Source organism: Pristiophorus japonicus, chromosome 11 (genome assembly GCF_044704955.1).
Source record: "Pristiophorus japonicus isolate sPriJap1 chromosome 11, sPriJap1.hap1, whole genome shotgun sequence".
Taxonomy (NCBI): Eukaryota; Metazoa; Chordata; class Chondrichthyes; family Pristiophoridae; genus Pristiophorus; species Pristiophorus japonicus.
Genome location: NC_091987.1, coordinates 105,825,834 through 105,847,207, shown reverse-complemented (window position 1 = coordinate 105,847,207; position 21,374 = coordinate 105,825,834). Strand labels below are relative to the sequence as shown.

The 21,374-nt window shown below is 44.8% G+C and overlaps 1 protein-coding gene across 1 annotated transcript; it reads left to right on the top strand.

The window, feature by feature from the left end:
* Positions 1-1,355: 1,355 nt before the first annotated feature.
* Positions 1,356-2,474, top strand: kcnj15 (potassium inwardly rectifying channel subfamily J member 15). The gene has a single exon (XM_070893030.1). It carries the CDS (start codon positions 1,368-1,370, stop codon positions 2,472-2,474), a length of 1,107 nt encoding a protein of 368 aa, XP_070749131.1. The 5' UTR covers positions 1,356-1,367.
* The last annotated feature ends 18,900 nt before the right edge of the window (positions 2,475-21,374 follow it).

The window sequence follows — 21,374 nt, the reverse complement described above, 5'->3', positions numbered from 1 at the left end:
ATAGGACTAGACTGCTGAGAGAAATTTGACTTTAGACATACAATCACCAGAGATTTGTGGTCCTTGATTCCGTAACCTGCTGTTTCTTCTTCTGGCTGTTCTCTGCAGCTTCTGTTCCTTTTCTGTTGATTCTTCTGTCTTCCTGTCCTTCTTCTTGTGTTGCCTCCATGTGTGTCTCTGTGTCCGAATATTTATATCCATAGTATGAATAAGTTTCTTGCTTCCAAGGTCTGATTATCTGTTTAACTGGCTGTGGTGATGAGTTTGAATGCTACTAATTTGCACATGGAGTCGACAATGCAAAAGATATTTCCTTATGCTGAATGCTGTTATCCAAAAATTTGCATTCCATGGGGTCTTTTGTTGTCCAGTCTTTGTACAGACTCGATGTCTCCAGTGGCTGTTTTCTCCACCCTGGTCAATCAAGTTCAAAGCCTCACGTAACAACTCCATTATTGTTATGCATGAAGTCAGTTTTATGTCCTTGACCACAGAATGTCCTTAATTAAATTGCCCAGCTTAATTCCAAAAGCTTGGATTAATCAATTTTTAGTTCATGGTCTGTGTTTTTCTGAAGATTTGTAACCTTACACTAACTACGTATCCAGATAAAGATAAAGCCAGCATGGATTTTACAAGAGACATGTGCTTAACAAACCTCGAGGTTAACAAATATAACATTTGTTGAGCAGGTAACAGATATGGTAAATGGGGGAAATGCAGTGGATGTCATATACATGGACTTTTGGAAAGCCCCTGACAATGTACCACCTGGAAGGTTACTAGAGAAGATTAAAGGGTATGGAATTAGTGGTGGGACAGCAAACTGGATTAAAAATAGGTTAGAAGGGAGAAAACATGAGGAAATACAAATACGGGCCTTTTTTCATAAGAGCGACACATGACACAATACAGAGCAATATCACAGTGTTTAAAATTGTGAAAGAATGCGACAGGGTAGATATAAGCAGACTGTTTCCAATAGTTGAGAGGCCACGAATGAATTGCCCTAGATACAAGATTAAATATAAGAAATTTAGAACAGATGGTACTTTATACAGAGTTGTGAGGCTGTGGAATTCATTTCTAGGGTTAGTGGTCGAGACAGGTGCCGTCAACATTCAAGATTAGATTGAATAGGTGGATGAAAGAAAAGGGGCTGAAGGAATATGGGAATGGAGTGGGTAAATGTGAACAGAACTGTGTGGAAGGTAAATGCTGACTATATTGGGTCAAATGGCTTTTTTCCATACGTATTTCTGTGTGAGTTACTGTTTTGTATATCTAATGTATGGTTCAATACAGCATTGCCCTTGTGTTTAACACATTTTTTTGTCCTTGTATCTGCTAGATCATTGCCTTTCAAGATGGAGAATTCTGAGAACATTAGCATGATCTCCCATGTTGCAAGACGGCGTGTCGTGTCGAAAGATGGTCACAACAATGTGAAAATTGACCAAGTGGATGGCTGGGCCTTCCTCTACCTGCAGGACCTTTGGACCACCGTCATTGACATGAAATGGCGCTACAAGTTAACTCTCTTCACGGCAACATTTGTGATGACCTGGTTCCTTTTTGGGATTCTCTGGTATGCCATTGCATTTGTACACGGAGATTTAGAGTTGCTGCACCCGCCAGCTAACCACACACCGTGCGTGGTGAACATTGAAACCTTAACCGGAGCATTCCTGTTCTCCCTAGAGTCCCAGACAACCATTGGCTATGGCTTCCGCTGCATCACGGAGGAGTGCCCTTTTGCCATTATCCTGCTAATCACTCAGTTGGTCATTACCACCTTGGCCGAGATCTTTGTCACCGGTACTTTTCTGGCAAAGATCGCAAGGCCAAAAAAGCGCTCTGAAACTATCCGGTTTAGCTACCATGCTGCCATCGCCATACACTATAACAAACTTTGCCTCATGCTCCGTGTGGCAAACATGAGGAAGAGTCTCCTGCTCCAGTGCCAGCTGTCTGGGAAATTTCTGCACAACCATGTCACTGAGGAAGGTGAGACCATAAAACTCAGGCAGGCAAATGTGGATTTTCAGGTGGACACTGGCTCTGTAAGCCCCTTCCTCATCTTCCCCTTGACTTTTTATCACATAATTGATGAGAAAAGCCCACTGAATAGATATACATCGGCAAACCTGAGGGATAAAGACTTTGAGTTGGTTGTCATTTTAAATGCCACAGTGGAGTCCACAGGTGCTGCTTGCCAGATCAGAACATCATATGTTCCAGAGGAGATACTTTGGGGCTATGAATTTGTGCCGCTTATGTCGCTGTCCCCTGGTGGGAAATACCTGGTTGACTTCAGTTTCTTCGACAAACTTAGGAAGAGCTCAAACCCTTACTTTGCTTCTGAAGCACTTGGGTATGGGGACATTGACAAGCTGAAACTTGAAGAAAAATACAGAGAGGATGAACAGAACAAATTGATCAGTAGGATCCAAACGGTTCACAGCAATGTCTAACAAAATGTTTGGACAGAATATAATATGAATAAGATCAGCATGCTTTGGAAGTTTTATAATCAATGAACATCTGTCTGGTACATAATAGGCCTTCAGTGAAGCCATTAGCACATTCATCAAAAGAGAGCATTTAGTCAAAGCCAATATCAGGAGATTCCCAATGATTTTATGTAACACGAACAATGTTGGTAAATATGCTAAACAAAAAATGTAGTCTTTTTATTTGATTATTCACTTTGTTCAAACTTAATGATGCAACCTTTTCAGCAGCCTCTTTAGATGATGAAGTAAGAAATAGGAACAGGAGTAGGCCATTTGGCCCCTCAAGCCTGCTCCGCCATTCAATAAGTTCATGGCTGATCTGATCCTGGACTCAGTTCCACTTCCTTGCCCACTTCCATAACCCTTAACTCCCTTATCGCTCAAACATCTGTCTATCTCCGCCTTAAATATATTCAATGACCCAGCCTCCATAGCTCTCTGGAGCAGAGAATTCCATAGATTTACAACTCTCTGAAAGAAGAAATTTCTCCTCATCTCAGTTTTAAATGGGCGGCCCATTTTTCTGAGATTATGCCCCCTAGTTTTAGTTTCCCCTATGAGTGGAAATATTCTCTCTGCATCCACCTTGTCGAGCCCCCTCATTATCTTATATATTTCAATAAGATCACCTCTCATTCTTCTGAACTCCAATGAGTATAGGCCCAACCTACTCAACCTTTCTTCATAAGTCAACCCCCTCAGCTCCGGAATCAACCTAGTGAAATGGCTTACCCCTTATCTAAGGATAAGGGGTAAGCCATTTAGGACCGAGATGCGGAGGAACTTCTTCACCCAGAGAGTGGTGAACCTGTGGAATTCTCTACCACAGAAAGTTGTTGAGGCCAATTCACTAAATATATTCAAAAAGGAGTTGGATGAGGTCCTTACTGCTAGGGGGATCAAGGGGTATGGTGAGAAAGCAGGAATGGGGTACTGAAGTTGAATGTTCAGCCATGAACTCATTGAATGGCGGTGCAGGCTAGAAGGGCCGAATGGCCTACTCCTGCACCTATTTTCTATGTTTCTATGTTTCTATGTTTCTCTGAACAGCCTCCAATACAAGTAAATCCTTCCTTAAATACGGAGACCAAAACTGTACGTAGTACTCCAGGTGTGGCCTCATTAATACCCTGTACAGTTGTAGCAAGAGTTCTTTGCTTTTATACTCCATCCCCCTTGCAATAAAGGCCAACATTCCATTTGCCTTCCTGATTACTTGCTGTACCTTCATACTAACTTTTTATGTTTCATGCACAAGGATCACTAGGTCCCTCTGTACTGCAGCACTTTGCAATTTTTCTCCATTTAAATTATAATTTGCTTTTCTTTTTTTTTCTGCCAAAGTGGATAACCTCACATTTTTCCACATTATCCATCTGCCAATTTTTTGGCCACTCATTTAGCCAGTCTATATCCCTTTGCAGATTTTTTGTGTCCTCCTCAAAAATTGCTTTCCCACCCATCTTTGTATCATCAACAAACTTGGCTACATTACACTCGCTTCCTTCATCCAAGTCATTAATATAGGTTGAGGACCCAGCACCGATCCCTGTGGCACCCCCTAGTTACTGTTTGCCAATTGGAAAATGGCCCAATTATCCCAACGCTCTGTTTTCTGTTAGTTAGAAAATCTTCTATCCATGCTAATATATTACCCCCAACCCCGTGAACTTTTATCTTGTGCAGTAACCTTTTATGTGGCACCTTATCGAATGTCTTCTGGAAATCCAAATACACTACATCCACTGGTTCCCCCATTATCCACCCTACTCGTTACATCCTCAAAGAACTCCAGCAAATTTGTCAAACATGATTTCCCTTTCATAAAACTATGTTGACTCTGCTTGATTGAATTATGCTTTTCCAAATATCCTGCTACTGCTTCCTTAACAATGGACTCCAGCATTTTACTGACGACAGATGTTAGGCTTAAATGGTTTATAGTTTCCTCCTTTCTGTCTGCCTCCTTTTTTAAATAGGGGCGTTACCTTTGTGGTTTTCCAATCCGCTGGGACCTTCCCAGAATCCAGGGAATTTTGGTAGATTACAACCAAAGCATCTGCAGTCACTTCTTTTAAGACCCTAGGATGCAAGCCATCAGGTCCAGGGGACTTGTCCACCTTTAGTCCTATTATTTTACCAAGTACTACTTCATTAGTGATTGTATTGTCCATTATTGGGATGTTTGAAGTTATTACTCCTCAGAACTTTCCTCTCTTATTCTTTCAAACCTTGAGATATGCTATCCTACTTGCTGTCTTCCTCCTCCTTGCAACCATACTGTGTTGAAATCAAGGCTCTTCATGTCGGCTTGTCTCTTATCATCCTAGACCTCAGCACTGTGTAATCAATTACCACCCTCAACATTACTTACAGCTTACAACCTACCGCCTTTTCAAACCCAAGGTAGGTGTCACCCAACCCAGTGCTGTCCAATAGAAATCATTGACAAGCTACAGACATGGCTGTAACCTCACCATTTTAGCCATATGTACTCATTTTAGTCGAAAATGCCTTACACCCAATATGGGCGAATGTATGTCACGTGTACATTCACTTAACAAACACAGACCACCATTCAGTGCAAAACTGCAGTCTTTCTGTGATACCAAAGTTTGAAATTTTGGCATGAATTGATCAGACAAAGTGCTGCCTTTCTAAAGCTCCTATGTTTCCATCCAACAGTTGTGAGCGGTACTTTGATTTCACCGGAGTGATTGTGCGAGTCAACATTCTCAGCAATGAGACTCATCAGAATGCGCCCCCCCCCACCCCCGCTCTCCCTCCAAATCCCCCCCCCCGGTTCGCGCTCCAGATCCTCCCCCCCCGCTATCCCCTCAGACCCCCTACTCTCCCTCCAGACACCCGCTCCCCCTCCAGAACCCCCCCCGCACTTCCTCCATAGCACCCCCTGCTCTCTCTCCCTCCCCGCTCTCCCTCCAGATCCCCCCTCCCCGCACTCCCTCCAGATCCCCCCTCCTCGCTGTCCCTCCTGACCCCCCGCATCGTTCTCCCTCCAGCAACCCCCCTCTCACTCCAGACCCCCCCCCACTCTCCCACCACACCCCCCCTTTTCCTTCCAGCCGCCCCCGCAGTTCTCCCTCCAGTCCCACCCCCCCGCTCTCCCTCCAGCTGTCCCCCCCCCCACCAGCTCTCCCACCAAACCCTCCAGCCCCCCCACCCCCCTCCAGCTCTCCCACCAAAACCTCCCCACTCCCCGCTCTCCCTCTAGGCCCCGCCCCCCATGATCGATTATTCCCATTGGTTGAGCTGACCACCATGACAACTGCCATCTCTATACAATGTAGCTGGTGTTTCCATGGTGCAAAAGTCCATCTTTTTCACCTGCGTTACACACCATTTTAGCAGATAATTATTAGTATCTGCTAAAGTACACACGCCCAACAACAGTGTATATTACTCATTTTCTATTTACTAATCGGAACTGCAATTTTCCACACCTGGATTCCTAATTAGCAACATATGGCGAGAGGCTAATCTATTGAACAACACTGATCTAATCACTGTGTCCTTATTCTTCCTTCCTACTCTTTTCAATCTTAAAAAGGTGTCCTGCGCTATGAGGCGTGACCTATGACCAATATTTCTCAATTGATAGAATATGAATGTGATTTTATGTACTTGAATAGGAGATTTTTGAAAAAGTTTAATCACATAGAAATAACTTCTGTTCTTCTGGTGATATTGTTGATGGGACGTGTATTGGCTAAAGTCTTGTATTGATCTTGATAGACAAATGATGCTACTAATTAAAATAACCTATTAGTGGCATGTCACACTGTTATTAACTGGAAAGCCTTTTAATGTATATGGTTACTGTTTATTTTTACACGTTTGTGAAACGGAGAGATATATGTAAATGACACATGCTTCCACCTATTTATGTCAATGAATAAACTGAATAATTAATTGTAAACATGTGGAGCATTATTCACTGTGGACTCCAATACTACTCAAAGCCCATTCGTGTATAAAGTTCTTATTTTTAGTTGTGGTCTTACAGTGCTTTCTACAGGAATATGAGAAATTGTGTTCTGTGCTTTGTTATCCTGAGAAGCAACGTCTTGTTTTTGGTGTATATATGTTCAATGCTGGGCTATTACTTTGTAAAATAAGTTGGTTGGTCTGATTTAGGATTAATGCGCATTACTCTCTGAGGGGGTCATTTTGATTTGGGGCGATCATGTAAAACAGGCGTTAAACACCGTTTCAGATTTCTGTTTCCATTGACCTCAATCGGGAGAGGTGTTTAATGGAGGGTGGGGTTGGGGGCGGGTGGTGGCGGGAGCCGAGCCGGTATCGTCCATTTTACATTATCGTCTGAAGTCTAAATCGCCCACTTAATCTCTACAAGCTGTTCTAATGTATTTTTAAAAATTCTAGCTCTAATACTGCAGCTTGGGCCATGGATCGACTGCTTACTGTTATTGTTGGTGTGACTTTTGCAAAATGTACAGGCACCTTTTGGTGTCAGTTATGTCGTTAGCACAGTGGAAGGTGGAAATGTTGAGGCTGTTATGCTAGAATGGAGTGTTGCTACGTGCAAATGTGAGCGAGAGGTGGAGTTATAGCTGTGTAGGCCCAATCCTGTACCCCTGCACTCGTGTCTCGCGGGTTATAGTGCCATCGACTGGGCCTAGCAGTTTCTGCCCTTAGAAGTCAAAGGTCAAAATTAGTTTATATTTGAAAATAAAAAGTAAATTAGTGAAGCAGGGGTTTCTTCGTACTAGTACTGATATATCAAGGGCAGAATTGCTCTGGCCTCTGTGCGTGGTGACATGGTAAATGCATTTAGAAATGGTATGTGATTTTGCTACATATAGTGACCAGAGCAAGTCTTCCAGCCTGTACGACTATATTTTAATTCTATGTAAGGATGTATTTAATAGTAAATAACCTAGATATTCTTACTGGTAGCTAGTTGGAGATGAGGGTTATGGGTTCAAATGTGGGGCATCCAGGACTTGCTTTAAAGATCTCCAAGTGTTTAGTTAGTGTTGCACACATTCAGACCTTCTATAGACTCTTAAGTCGCACACTGCACATTTACTTGTATGTTCTGGTTACTTACTGTGACATTTCGTAGTCCATAATTCCGAATGTATTTCCATTGTTGACTGTGCGCTGTGCTGCCTTTGACCAACTCATCCACTTGTTATACTGCAGAAGGATTGTGCACCTTCAAGTCACTTATAGTTGGTCCTGTTAAAAATGTTGTTAGCGCATTTCCTCATCTTTTATATACCCCACTCCCCCCAAAAAATTTGTTTTGTTGCACTACTAGCTCAACTTGTTACCTTGTGTGTAAACACAAGACACTTTTCGCCCAGGGCAGGTGTTGGGGTGTGGGGGCGGGTTGGGCGGCACTACTGGCTGCCGGGGAATTGCCCGGCAGTTTGCAGAGGCGATGTCACAACAGCACCACGCCTCGGGCCACCACGCAGGGGAAATTGCCCTGTGGCCCGTGAGGCTGGCGCGAGCAGGTGTCAACATCAGCTTCATGGGTCACACGAAGCTGGTCGACATCTGCTCGCGGGGTGAAAGTTAAAGGGGAGGTCGTCTCAACACCACGCCACCATCTTTAACGTCTGCCAAATCTCAGGTCAGATTCAGATCATGTGTCTACCCCCCCCAGCATGGTCCAGGCCACCATCGTGCAACCCGGCACCACGCTGGCATAGTGGTCCAGCAGCGGCCATCAGAATTCTTTCAGAATTCACAGCGGCCTTCCCCTTTTAAGCGAAGGGGAAGGACGTTGAAATGCGCCAACACTACGCCGGGCATTCGTGTAGTGCTGAACAACTCGCCCCGTTAGCAGCGCAAGAACCACCCCTAAAGGAAGTGGAGCGCACGAGATTGCGCTGCATTTGAGGGGCGGTAAGCCTAATTCAGCATCCGGGGCGGGCACAGGAAGTGCTGGCCCCAGCAGGTTACCGTCCCCAAACGAGGGGCAGCGCAATTTCACCCCCTTTGGGTTGACCAATAAAGGTGCCAAAACCATCTTTATTGATCTGGATAAGGGAACTTGACTCTACTCATTATACAAAGCTAAGTAGGTTTAATCCATCTGCACAACCGAATGGCATAGCAACCTATAATGTATTACTTGCCAGAATGTGTAAGAAAGAAAGAACTTGCATCCAAAGCGCTTTACAGCCAATTAAGTATTTTTTGAAGTGTGGTCACGGTTGTAATGGAGAAAACAGGGCAGGCAATATGCGCACAGCAAGCTCACACAAACAGCAATGCGATGACCAGATAATCTGTTTTTAATGATGTTGGTTGCATCATAAATATCGGCAAAGACACTTGGAGAATTTCACTGCTTTTCTTCGAAAGAATGCTATAGCATATTTTATGTCCACCTTAGAGGGCAGATAAGGGCTCAGTTTAATGTTTCATTGGAAAGACACCCCTTTGGCAATGCACTGGAGAGACAGCCTGGATTACGTGCTCAAATTGCTGTGGCTTACTTGAACCCACAATTTTCTTATTCAGAGGCAAGAGTGCTACCCACTGAGTCATGGCTGACACCTAAGCCCCAATAATAACAGGTAGCTGGGAAGTACGGGCTTTCCAGAGATCCTGCCGAATTTAACGGCAGGACCCGATTTTAAAAATACGACTAGCCCGGCCACAATCAACCAGCTTGAGGGGGGAAGTTATCAGGAGCAGGTCGATTAGATCACATGGGGGTGGGGGCGTGTAGGTCAGATTACAGGGGGTGGGGGGCAGATTTACAGGTTTGCTTGTTGGACTGGGAGGAAACATACAAGCTGCCGCTTTTCCCGAGGCCCAGGAAACTCGACCTGGTAGGTGTTAAATATAAAAGTGATATTAAAATTGAGGCACGCAGCCTCCTTAAAATATTTCAAGGACCGATCCGTCTCTTGAGAGCTGATTGGTTGCCCGCCTCCGTTAAATGTGGGCAGATTGAGATCTAGTTACCATTTTTTTATTTTTAAGAATATAAGAACATAAGAATTAGGAGCAGGAGTAGGCTTAAGACCCCTCGAGCCTGCTCCGCCATTCAATAAGATTATGGCTGATCTTCCACCTCAACTCCACCGCACTATCCCCGTATCCCTTGATTTCCTTAGTATCCAAAAATGTATCTATTTAAGATTGTAATGAAGGAAGGATTAGAAAATAATTTAAGAAGATAGACTGTAGAGCATTGCATATGTATTAGAATTGTGGCATTCCATAATTCCATTGAAAAATCTTTAAACAATCAAAAATGCCACATGGGATCATCCTCCATTCTTTATTGGCTAAATGCACCTTGTGGCTAAAGACAAAATTCAGTTGAACTGTACTGCCCCCCACAGTCAAATAGCCTAAGAACACAGTCTCAGACCCTACCTGAAGAATGGTTACTTGGCTAGTTTAGCAGAGAGCTACTGACCTGTACAAATCATAGGCAGTCCCGCGAAATCGAGGAAAACTTGCTTCCACTCTAAAAGTGAGTTCTCAGGTGACTGAACAGTACAATATGGGAATAACAGTCTCTGTCACAGATGGGACAGACAGTCGTTGAAGGAAAGGGTGGGTGGGACTGGTTTGTCGCACGCTCCTTCCGCTACCTGCGCTTGATTTCTGCATGCTCTCGGCGACGAGACTCGAGGTGCTCAGCGCCCTCCCGGATGCTGTTCCTTCATTTAGGGCGGTCTTTGGCCAGGGACAAATAGTGCCTTTAGGGTAGACGATATTTAAAAATGTGGAATAGGTTCTAAATGAACAGCTAACTAAAAGGTGTTGCATGTACAGAAGCTGGAGGGGCAAGTTGTAGCAGGAGCCATTTGTAAACGACTCTGAGATTCCTCTAATAACCGTGCACGGAGCTACGAATAGTTTTGGTGTTATGTAGTGTACGTCGAGGGTGTAGGTCTGCCTTGGTCTTCGGTAGACCACGACGGTAGTTCTGTCAGATGGTGGACAGGGAGTTCCAAGAGTTACTAAGGTAATTCATCTATCATATCACATCACAAATGGCCACTAGGGTAAGGGCGTTCTTGCTGCTGTAACATAGGGAGATTTGTAGCCACTCCTTACAAATGTAAACAGGATTAAGCATAATTGTGTAATACCCTGTAATTAATTTAGCAATAGACTATTTCAAAATGTCTTCTTGAAACAAGAGATCTGTGCACGCTCATATTGGATTGCGTGTTTCTGTTCAGTCTTACAGTACAATCTGTCATATGGGACATGCCGTCACGGGATTGCATGCCCATGGTTTTTTTTGGACCGTCTGCTGTAACTTCGGCACAAGATCTGAGGAAACCTTGGACAAACCTCAAACCAAATTTCTTCTGGAAAATCTCCGAAGAAACTCAATCCCTACATCTCAAAATGAAGGATTTAGAAGAAAAGCATCTCAATTCTCATTAACACTGTAGTATGTCAAAAATAGATGTATTATTATACAATAAATCAATTTTTCACAAAACATCGTCATGTCTCGTATGTTCTGGTGTCTCCCATACCATCGCATTAGCAGCTCCCCCATTAGTAAGAGCGGTAGCATAGTGGTTATGTTACTGAACTAGTAATCCAGTAGGCCTAGACTAATGTTCTAGTGTTCAAATCCTGCCATTGAGTTTCATTTCAGTTAGTTAAGCAGAAATCTGGAATAAAAAGCTAGTATCAGTAATGGTGACCATGAAATTTGGATTTTTGTAAAAGCCCATCCGATTCACTAATGTCGTTTAGAGAAGGAGATCTGCCATCCTTGCACAGTCTGGTCTATATGTGACTCCAGAACCACAGTAATGTGGTTGACCCTTAACTACCCTCTGAAGTGGCCTAGTAAGCCACTCCATTGTAACAAACCGCTACGATAAAGCAACAATAAGAATAAAATCGGATTGCAGTGGTCCAAGGAGGCAGCTCACCACTACCTTCTCATAGGCAATTCTACCCTGCATATCTAGAGGTGACCTAAAACTCGGCAGCCCATGTCCTAACTCTCACCAAGTCCCGCTCATCCATCGCCCCTGTGCTCAGTGACCTACATTGGCTCCTGGTTAAGCAACACCTCGATTTCAAAATTCTCATCCTTGTTTTCAAATCCCTCCTTGGCCTCGCTCCTCTCTATCTCTGTAATCTCCTCCAGTCTCTCAACCGCCTGAGAATTCTGCACTCATCTAATTCTACCCCATCTTCTCTCTCAGGTTGATGTAAAAGATCCCATGGCACTATTTTGAAGAAGTGCAGGTGAGCTATCCCAGGTGTCCTGGCCAATATTTATCTTTTAATCATTATAACAAAAACAGTTTATCTGGTCATTATCACATCGCTCTTTGTGGGAGCTTGCTGTGCGCAATTTGGCTGCCGCATTTCCCAAATTACAACAGTCACTATACTCCAAAAGTACTTCATTGGCTGGAAAGCTCTTTGAGACATCCAGTGTTTGTGAAAAGCGCTATATAAATGTAAGTCTTTCTTTCCCCTTAAATGCATCTGTGCTATTCGTCTCAACTACTCAATGTGGTAACGAGTTCCACATTCTCACGACTCAGAGAGAAAGACTTGCATTTTTAGACCACCTTTCACAACTACCAGACATCTCAAAGTGCTTTACAGCCAATGAAGTACTTTTGAAGTGTAGTCACTGTTGTATTGTAGGAAATGCAGCAGCCAAATTGCACACAAGCAAGCTCCCACAATCAGCAATGTGATAATGACCAGATAATCTGTTTTTGCTATGTTCATTGAGGGATAGATATTGGCCAGGACACCGGCCCCCCCCCCCCCACTCTTAAATTGTACCATGGGATCTTTTACTTCCACCTGAGAGAGTAGACGGAGCCTCAGTTTAACGCCTCGTCCGAAAGACGGCACCGTCGACAATGGAGCACTCCCTCAGCACTACACTGGAATGTCAGCCTAGGTTTTTGTGCTAGGAGTGGGACTTGAAGCCACAGCCTTCTGACTCAGAAGTGAGAGTGCTACCCACTGAGCCACAGCTGACATATCTGAATAGAAGAGTTTCTCCTGAATTCTATATTGGATTTATTCGAACTTTGTTAGAAACGATATAAAGTTAATTAAGATTTGATAGGTTAGCACTATTTGTGGTTCTTAATCTATGACCGTGATCTTCAGATTATAGCCTACAAATTAACAATGTGGAATGAATGATCAATGAGTTTATGTCAGACTCCTCTGCCCATTATTTTAATGGAAGGTTTAAGGGGACAATTTCAATCTAACTGGCCTGGCGGAAAACCGAATGGATCGGGTGAAATGCTGGATTTACACCCTGCTGACTCTCCGCTGACTTCAATAGAGAGTGAGATCAGACTGGTCCTGCCAAGCAAGTGAGGTTAAAATGGCCCCCCAGTGGACAGAATGCCAAATGCATCAAGTACCTGTTAATTTTGCGCACAGCCATTTGATGGGCTCAATTTTCCCCAGTGATTTGAGCCGTTTTTTTGTCGCGTGCCGCTTTTTTTGGCGTAAGTTGAAAAATTATCCCCAATGAATGTGCGCCAGCGTAACTCAGTTACGATTTTTTTAGGTTCGTTTTTTTTTGCTTCATAGGGGGTATAACCTGATGTCTGTGCCAGTTTTTCTCAATTATGTAAGTTTGCCCAAAAAAAATGTCTCCTAGGTCGGCGTATGTGACCACTCATGAAAAACCTTCTGGTAAGTTAAGAAAAAGCAGCGCGCATTAAAAAGTCAGCGCAGAAAGACGCCATTGTTTTTCAGCTAAGTTTTGGATGGCGCGAAGAACACTTAAATATGCATAATAAAGATGACATTTTTTACTTTAAAACGCAGTAAATGGAAGTTTGATGGAATTCTGTAAGTTTCAATTTTTTTTAAACTGACACGCCACCACCGAACATCTGCAAACAGAGCTCGAGGGTCAGAGCGTCGGCCGGCAGCATCGGTCCTGTGCCTGGCTGCAAAAGAAGCCCAAGGGGGGGTGGGGGGCTGTGGAAGGTGTACGGAAGGCAGCAGAAGCCTGCACTACCCATCAAATCCAGCCTGGGTGGGTAGGGGACTTTGGAAGGCATACGGAAGGCATCAGAAGCTTGTACTACACATCAAATGTAGACCGGGGGGTTGGGGTGGGGGTAGGTGATTCCTGATCACTGCGCCTGCTCAGACCTGGGTGTGGTCCATACAAACCTTGTGGGGAGAGAGAACAAAGAACCTTGTCCTGCCTGCCTGCCATTTTGAGCTTTTTGCAAACGTAAAATTTAATCGTGGTACAATGCCATACCTTGTGCAAGCCTTTTGCATGATGGTGCTGCGGAGGAGACAATTGATTTGACGTTATCGCATGAGGAACCTCAGAGCCCATAGGGTGATGGGCAGAAGGCCTTACCCACGTCGGGCATATCGAGACAGGCGTTTGTACCTGCACCTGAGTGATGCACACTGTGTCAGAAGGCTGCGTTTCCGCAAAGAAGTTGTAACTGAGATGTGTGAGTTAGTAAAAGCAGACCTGCAACCTGGAAGCATCAGGAGGATTAGTTTGTCAGTTGAAGTGAAGGATAAAGCTGCACTTTCATTCTATGCATCTGGATCGTTCCAAGCTACAACTGGGGATGTGTGCACTATTTCTCAACATACAACACACATCTGCATTTGGCAGGTGACTGCTGCACTATATGCCCGGAGGAATGAATACATAAAGCTCCCCAATGTGTGACAGGGCTGTGGGCTTTTCCAGGATTGCTGGCTTCCCCAAGGTACAGGGCTGCATTGATTGTACCCACATCGCCTTGCGAGCACCTTTGGAGGATTCCGAGATGGACAGGAACAGAAAAGGCTTCCACTCCATTAATGTGCAGCTCATTTGTGACAACATGCATCGCATCATGTCAGTTAATGCAAGATACCCTGGGAGCACCCATGATTCTTTCATCCTATGCGAGAGCATTATATCTGCCATGTTTCAACAGCAGGCAGAAGGGCCGAGCTGGCCACTGGGAGACAAAGGGTACGGACTCACCACCTGGCTCATGATGCCCCTACGTGTAACCCGGACGGAAGCTGACTGGGAATACAACATATCGCACATTGCAACGCGCAACATAATAGAGAGGATCATTGTTATATTGAAACAGTGTTTCCGATGCCTGGACCATTCCGGAAGCTACTTGCTGTACTCCCCTGAGATTGTTGGTCAGTTCGCTGTTGTGTGCTGCATGCTGCATAACTTAGCCATCATGAGGCAGCAGCAGCTGGTAGTAGAAGACCCGCCTGCGGTGAGAGTGGCTGATGATAATGATGAGGAAGATGCAGATGATGAGCAGGAGGTGGAGGACGAGGACGTGGAAGACTTGCCACTATCTAAACCTGGAGCACGACGGCGGAGGAGGGCGGGCCATCATGCCCCTTTAACGATTGCCCGAGTCCTGCGCCAGCACCTCATCTGTGAATGCTTTGCTGCCTGAAGGCTCAGCGGCAACCATTCCACATAGACCATGTTTACTGTTTGACCTGTTCCGTAATGTTGTGTTGCGTTAATGGAACAAATGATGGAAATGATTTTTGGTTGCTTCAAAAAGTTGTGTTAATAATTGAACAAATAAAGGAAATGATTCTACTTGAGTTCCAAAAGTTGTGTTAATGATGGAACAAATAATATAAATGATTCAGTTATAATTTAAAATATATTTTCAAAAGTTGAACAAACACTTGTTTGTACTTAACTTAACTTTAATAAAAATATTCTTGTATCAAACTTTAAAGTATTCAGTTAAGATCATTTACAAACTTTTAAACTTGTAAATTTACATAACTTACAAAAAACTTTTAATTTGAGAACAGTTACAACAGTAACAATAATAATAACAACAACAGCAGCAAAGAAAGGCTGCGCCCATCTCTCCTCCACCTTATTCTAAGACTGCCCGCTGCGCTTGGTCTTGGTGACTCCACCCCTGCCCGCAGGCGGTGGCACAGCATTTCTCGGGTTGGTACCACGCTTATTCTTTCGAACATCGTGGGTAATGCGCACTTCATGATGGGGGGGTGGGGGTGCTACTGCCGGTAATGTGGAAGGCCTGGCTTGGGCCTCTTCAAAGGCTGGTGTGGGGAGTGGCAGTTGATTCTGTCAATGGGCGTGGGGTCTGGGCATGTTTCCTTATTGCAGCAGCTAACTCCGACATTCCCTCCCTCATGTGCCCTGACAGTGCCTCAACTACCTCCAACATTCCCTCCCTCATGTTCGCCGACAGTATATTAGCTACCTGTGACATTCCCTCCCTCATGTTCGCCAACCGTGTCTCACCTACTTGTGATATGCCCTCCCTCATGTTGAGCAAAAGTATGTCAACTACCTGCAACATTCCCTCCCTCATGTTCACTGACAGCGCATCAGCTACCTGCGACATTCCCTCCCTCATGTCCACTGACAGTGTCTCAGCTACCTGCGATATTCCCTCCCTCATGTGCAGCGACATTGTTTCTGCTGACTGAGATATTCCCTCCCTCATGTTCCTGGACAGTGTTCCCATTTCTCGTGAGAGTGTTGTTACTTCTCCCGACAGTCCCAATACCTCATCACCCACCACACTGGGTGTCCAGGAGTGATCGGGTAAGGTCAATGCTCTCTGCACTCATTGTCATCATGTGAACCACATCTGTTAGATCCCGCACCTCAGGAGAGCGCGGTCGAGCTCTCTTTCCCCTCCTCACCTTGGGTGAGCCTCGTTGCACCCCACTGAGACCTGCAGCCTCGGGTGATGGGGCCCTGGGTGTGCCTTGCTACATCCCACTGGGACCCGCAGCTTTGGATGGTGGGGCCTTGAATCCTCAGCCTCGGACTATGGGAAACCATGGAATGTCCCACCAACACTCAAACCACTACTCAGGCACCTCAATGGGTGGCACTTGCATCTCCTCCAGAGTGAGTACAACAGGGGGGACTTCATCCATCACCTCCCCCTGCCCCTCCCTCTCACCCCCATGTTCTTGGTCTGGAAGGTGGTATTGGAAGATGTTCTCCTCTTCAGGCTTGTCCTCGTCTGAATCTTCTTCTGCATCGTCAGGGTTGGCCTCAAGTTCTGCAAAATATAACAGAACAGGCAAAGGGTTAGCAGCAGAGGAGGGGGCAGGGTGGGTGGCATGAGTAGGCTCACACGGTGCAGGTAGCAGGCTGATTTGAAGGACCACGATGAATGATAGCACATTGCATCAACTAAAGCGTAGCTGAGGGAGACATCCCCATGAACCGAAGCATGGCGAGCCCGTGCAGTACTTAACATTTAGCAAAACCAGTCTGGAATTTGCAGGACTTACCCTCTCTCTCTCTCGAGTGTGGGCCCAGTTTGTGCAGTGGTGGTTGCTTTTCTTCAGGCAGGACCCATCAAAGCAGCGACCCTCTCTTCCAAGGGTGTCAGTGGCCGCAGATTTGTCGGGCCTCCTCCTGTTTGAGTTCTTTCCCTTTTGTTGTGTGCAAGTTTCCTCTGCAAAGAAGAAACTATAATATTTTAGAGAGGGTGTCTTTCTGCTGGGTGGGTCATATAGAGCTGGTCACATTTACAATTGCAATTCCATTGAAAAATGAAAATATTACTTACACTAACTACTTGACCATTTCTTTTTGCACTGGCCTCCAGACCTCGGGGTGGTCACCATTGCGCAGTAATCTTCTGCAAGTTGGTTCCAGCGTTTCTTCATTTCTTTGGGTGGAACTTTTATGTGACCTCTGCTCGTGTCCAGCTCCTGCCATCTTACCTCAATCACAGTAACTAGTGCCTCCACTTCATCCTGTAAGAAATTCTTGGTCCTTGTGCCGTGTTGCATCTTGTATTGCAGCTCCGATTTTTCCAATGATAATTAAAGTTCTCATACATCACTCAAAGTTCTCTCACATACAACTGGCTCATTAAAAATAGCCGATTACAGACCGGGAGCTGTGCTGTACATGCGCGCCCATAGGAATCATGTCAAAAACGTCCTTTTTTCCCCGCGCATGCGCAGAAGGGGCGTCATTGTTTTTTCGGCGCAGACATTAGGCTCCACACCCCCCCCCCCTCCCCCCCCCCCCCCCCCCCCGAGGCTACAGGACAGACTACGCGGCACCAATTTCAAAAAATAGAACGGGTAACTTGACACATTTATTTTTGCAGTAGTTGTGGCCTAGAAAAACAGGCGTAACTCTGGCAATACACCAAAAAATGGTTTGGGGGAAAATTGAGCCCGATGTTTCTTATTTCGCTCTTTCAATCCTAGTGTATCCCTGGAAACAGGATTAACAAATCCTGTGGCACCATTTGAAGCTGAGCAGAGAGTTTTCCTGCGATCTGCATGCCAAGAGATTAATTTGTCAGTTGTCATTTGCAGTTTGAGGGACCTTGTGGTGCACAAATTAGTTCCACACTTGCCTGCATGATGACAACCACTGCACTTTGAAAATAGTTCCTTGGCTGTGAAGCAGTCCGGGATATCCTGTGGTTATGAAAGGTGCCAGATTTTAGTTTTTAATCAAAATCAAAGGGTTGGAATTCCTCTCATTGGTTCTTGCAGGAAAGTAATAAAATTCGTCTTTGTGCTATTTTAATGCCATCATTCAAAAATACATTAAAATAACATACAGAGGAATTTCAAAAGAATGTGCTAACATATTCATTAACAACTTGGAGAGTAATTTCAACCTCAAAACCCCAAGTGGATCTTGCACTGCATTAGTGTACGAGTTATTTTCCTAATACCCTCTCTGCTTTAGTCAGTTCTATTATAGAATCATATAGCACAGAAGGAGGCCAAAGGGCCCATCGTGCCTTTGCCGGCTCTTTGAAAGAGCCGTCCAATTAGTCCCACTCCCCTGCTCTTTCCCCATAACTCTGTGAACATTTCCCCTTCAAGTATTTACCCAATTTCCTTTTGAATGTTACTATTGAATCTGCTTCCACCATCCTTTCAGGCAGTGCGTTCTAGATCCGAACGACTCGCTGCGTAAAAAAGCTCATCTCTCTCTCTGGTTCTTTTGTCAATAGTCTTAAATCTGTCTCCTCTGGCTACCGACCCTCCTGTCAGTGGAAACAGTTTCTCCCTGTCTACTCTATTAAAACCAATGTTCCCTCTCAACTTATTTTGGGTGCGCGGCCCCATTAACGCCCATTTTTTTGGGCAGTTTCTCCATTGCAAAGCTGGTGACTGGCCTGGGTGGGACTTCCAGACTGGCCCGCAGCTTAAAGGGAACATTGATTAAAACTCCTCATAATTTTGACCAAATCTCCCCATAACCTTCCCTGCTCTAAGGAGATTAGATGCACATCTTTGTTTTTAATCTGTCCTAATTTATTGCCTTGGGCAACATTTTGCTGTCTGTTCGTCCCAGATTCAGATTTTAAAAAGAACTGCTTGCACGCATCCCTGCTTCTGGTAAAAGAGGCCAGGGTAGTTTTTGTAAACAACTTCGCTTCTTTTGCTTTCCATTTCGTCCTCTTCTCAAGGCAAGAATCTTGAGTAGCTTTCCTTGTTTGTTTGTTTTAGCTTAAAAATTTAATCTGATACTAGAATAGCAAAAAAAACCTCCACTCCCTGTTTACATTGCAAACTTTATATATTTTGGTTCAATGCAGTTACAGTACAGGGGAGATACTGTGTTCCATGTAAAACAGGCATTGCAGAATCTGGGTCGGGCAAATCACTTCGAATCTGCTGTCGGGTCCGACAGATTTCTCAACCAGCCTAAAGCTGGTATATTCCACTTCAACTCCAGCAGGACACCAGTGGAACCCCCCCCCCCGCCCAGTGAAGTGTCTGTGTCTGCTGGGAAACCAAGGCCCACGTGCTCTACTTATTTCCTCTTCAGATGTGGGTGACGCATGCAAGGCTGCATTGATTGCCCATCCCCAGGTACCTAGATTGTTCTTCCTGGCGCTGCTTGTATAACTGAACTGACTCGCCAGGTCTCTTCAGAGTGCATTAAGAGTCTGCCGCACAGAGTCACGTGTAGGGCAGCCCGGGTGTAGGGAGGGTGGGGAAGGGTGGGTCCCTTTCCCCGGAGGACATTAATGATCTATTTGGGTTGTAACAACAATCCAGCAGGCCTTTTTGTTTTCCTGATTCCAGTACAAATTTACGGAGTATAGTTTCAAAACTTGCATGGGGTGGGATATGAGCTCACAACAACAACAACTTGCATTTATGTAGCGCCTTTAATGTAATAAAGCGTCCCAAGGTGCTTCAGAGGAGCATAATCAGATTTGTCACCGAGCCAAAGAAGGAGACATTAGGGCAGGTGACCAAAAGCTTGATCAAAGTGGTAGGTTTTAAGTAGAGTTTTAAAGGAGAAAAGAGAGGTAGAGAGTTGGAGAGGTTTAGGCAGGGAATTCCAGAGCTTAGGGCCTAGGTAGCTGAAGCCAAGGCCACCAATGATGGGGTGATGGAAATCGGTGAGGCACAAAGGGCCAGAATTGAAGCAACCTCACAACTTCAGAAGCATAACCACAACACTACTGAATCCATCTGAGCAGCGGTTGTGATAATTATCCTAACATCATGGCTCCGGTTGGGGTGGAGTGTAGAATGTTTTGGTGCAAGGGGTGTTGCAGTTGTGTGGGGCGGACTGGTTGGGCTGGGTGCTCTTTACCTTTCTGCTATTGTTCATTGTTGATGGGTTTATATGTAACCTTCAGGGCTGCTGACCAAGGGCCGTGTGGTTCTTTGTCGGCCGGCGTGGACACGATGGGCCGAAATGGCCTCCTTTTGCGCTGTAGATTTCTATGTTCCTATGTTTCTATCACCTTCTTTGGCTGGGTGTTAACTTTTGTCTGATAACACCCCTATAAAGTGCCTTGGAATGTTTTGCTACGTTGAAGGTGCTTTTTAAATGCAGGCGGCAGTTGTTTTATGAGTATAGTTCCCTATAAAGCATCGGGCTGGTATGTGTTACAGATGTAATACAATACAAAGCAAGGTGGGAATGTAAGTTGTGAGGAGGATGCAACGAGGCTTCAAGGGGATAAAGACAGGCTAAGTGAGTGGGAAAGAACATGGCAAATGGAATATAATACAGAAAAATGTGAAGTTATCCACTTTGGTAGGAAAAATAGAAAAGCAGAATGATGGGATGAATCGCCCTTCTCCTCTCTTAACAAGCCAGGATTCAACAGATGAATACCTTGGATAAGTTTCAATGACTTTTTATTCCAACACATGCAGGAGGAGCATCTCACTTCTTAGCCGCCTGAGAGAGGAACTCCAACGAGCTGTTCAAATTGCACCTTAATTATACAGGTTTTGGCACATGAGTGTCCTCATGGACAGACCTTAACAGTGACGTGATTGGTTTTACCAATGCATGATCAAATACCCATTTGTTCCCTTCTTCCAGGTGTCACTCGCCTTAAATTGTTATATGGTTATATTAGTTCCTCTTTGGATGTTCTTTATTGCTCCCTTGAGCCCAAGGTCAACGAACAGTCATCTTGTGTACGTGTGGTTTTAAGCATACATTTTGTTTAGTCAGCTCAGACCCTCCACAATAGCCAGATAACATCTTTGATAATCAATCTTGCTCTTACAATCCCCCCTTTTGGCCCTTGGCTAGATATCCCAAGATAGGCCAATGTGCCAGCCCCTCATTATTTCATCCAAAGAGGAAGTGATATTGTCAGCTTAATCTGTCCATCTGGGTGGCCAAGCTCTTACTTTCGGATGGCTTCTCATATCTCTTTCCCTTTACACATCATTTACCTGTTTTACAGATTTTTCCTTAGATACTAAAGGTTTAGTTTCTTCCAAGGTTTTTATGCGGGCCTGAGCTATGGCTTTTCTCGCCCGTCGTTTACATCTCCAACATAATTCAATCAACAATGCCATTAAAACCACACATTGCACAATCACCAATACATGGGATAT

Coding starts and splice junctions, on each gene's coding strand:
- kcnj15 (XM_070893030.1), top strand. CDS start 1,368: ATGGAGAATTCTGAGAACATTAGCATGATCTCCCATGTTGCAAGACGG.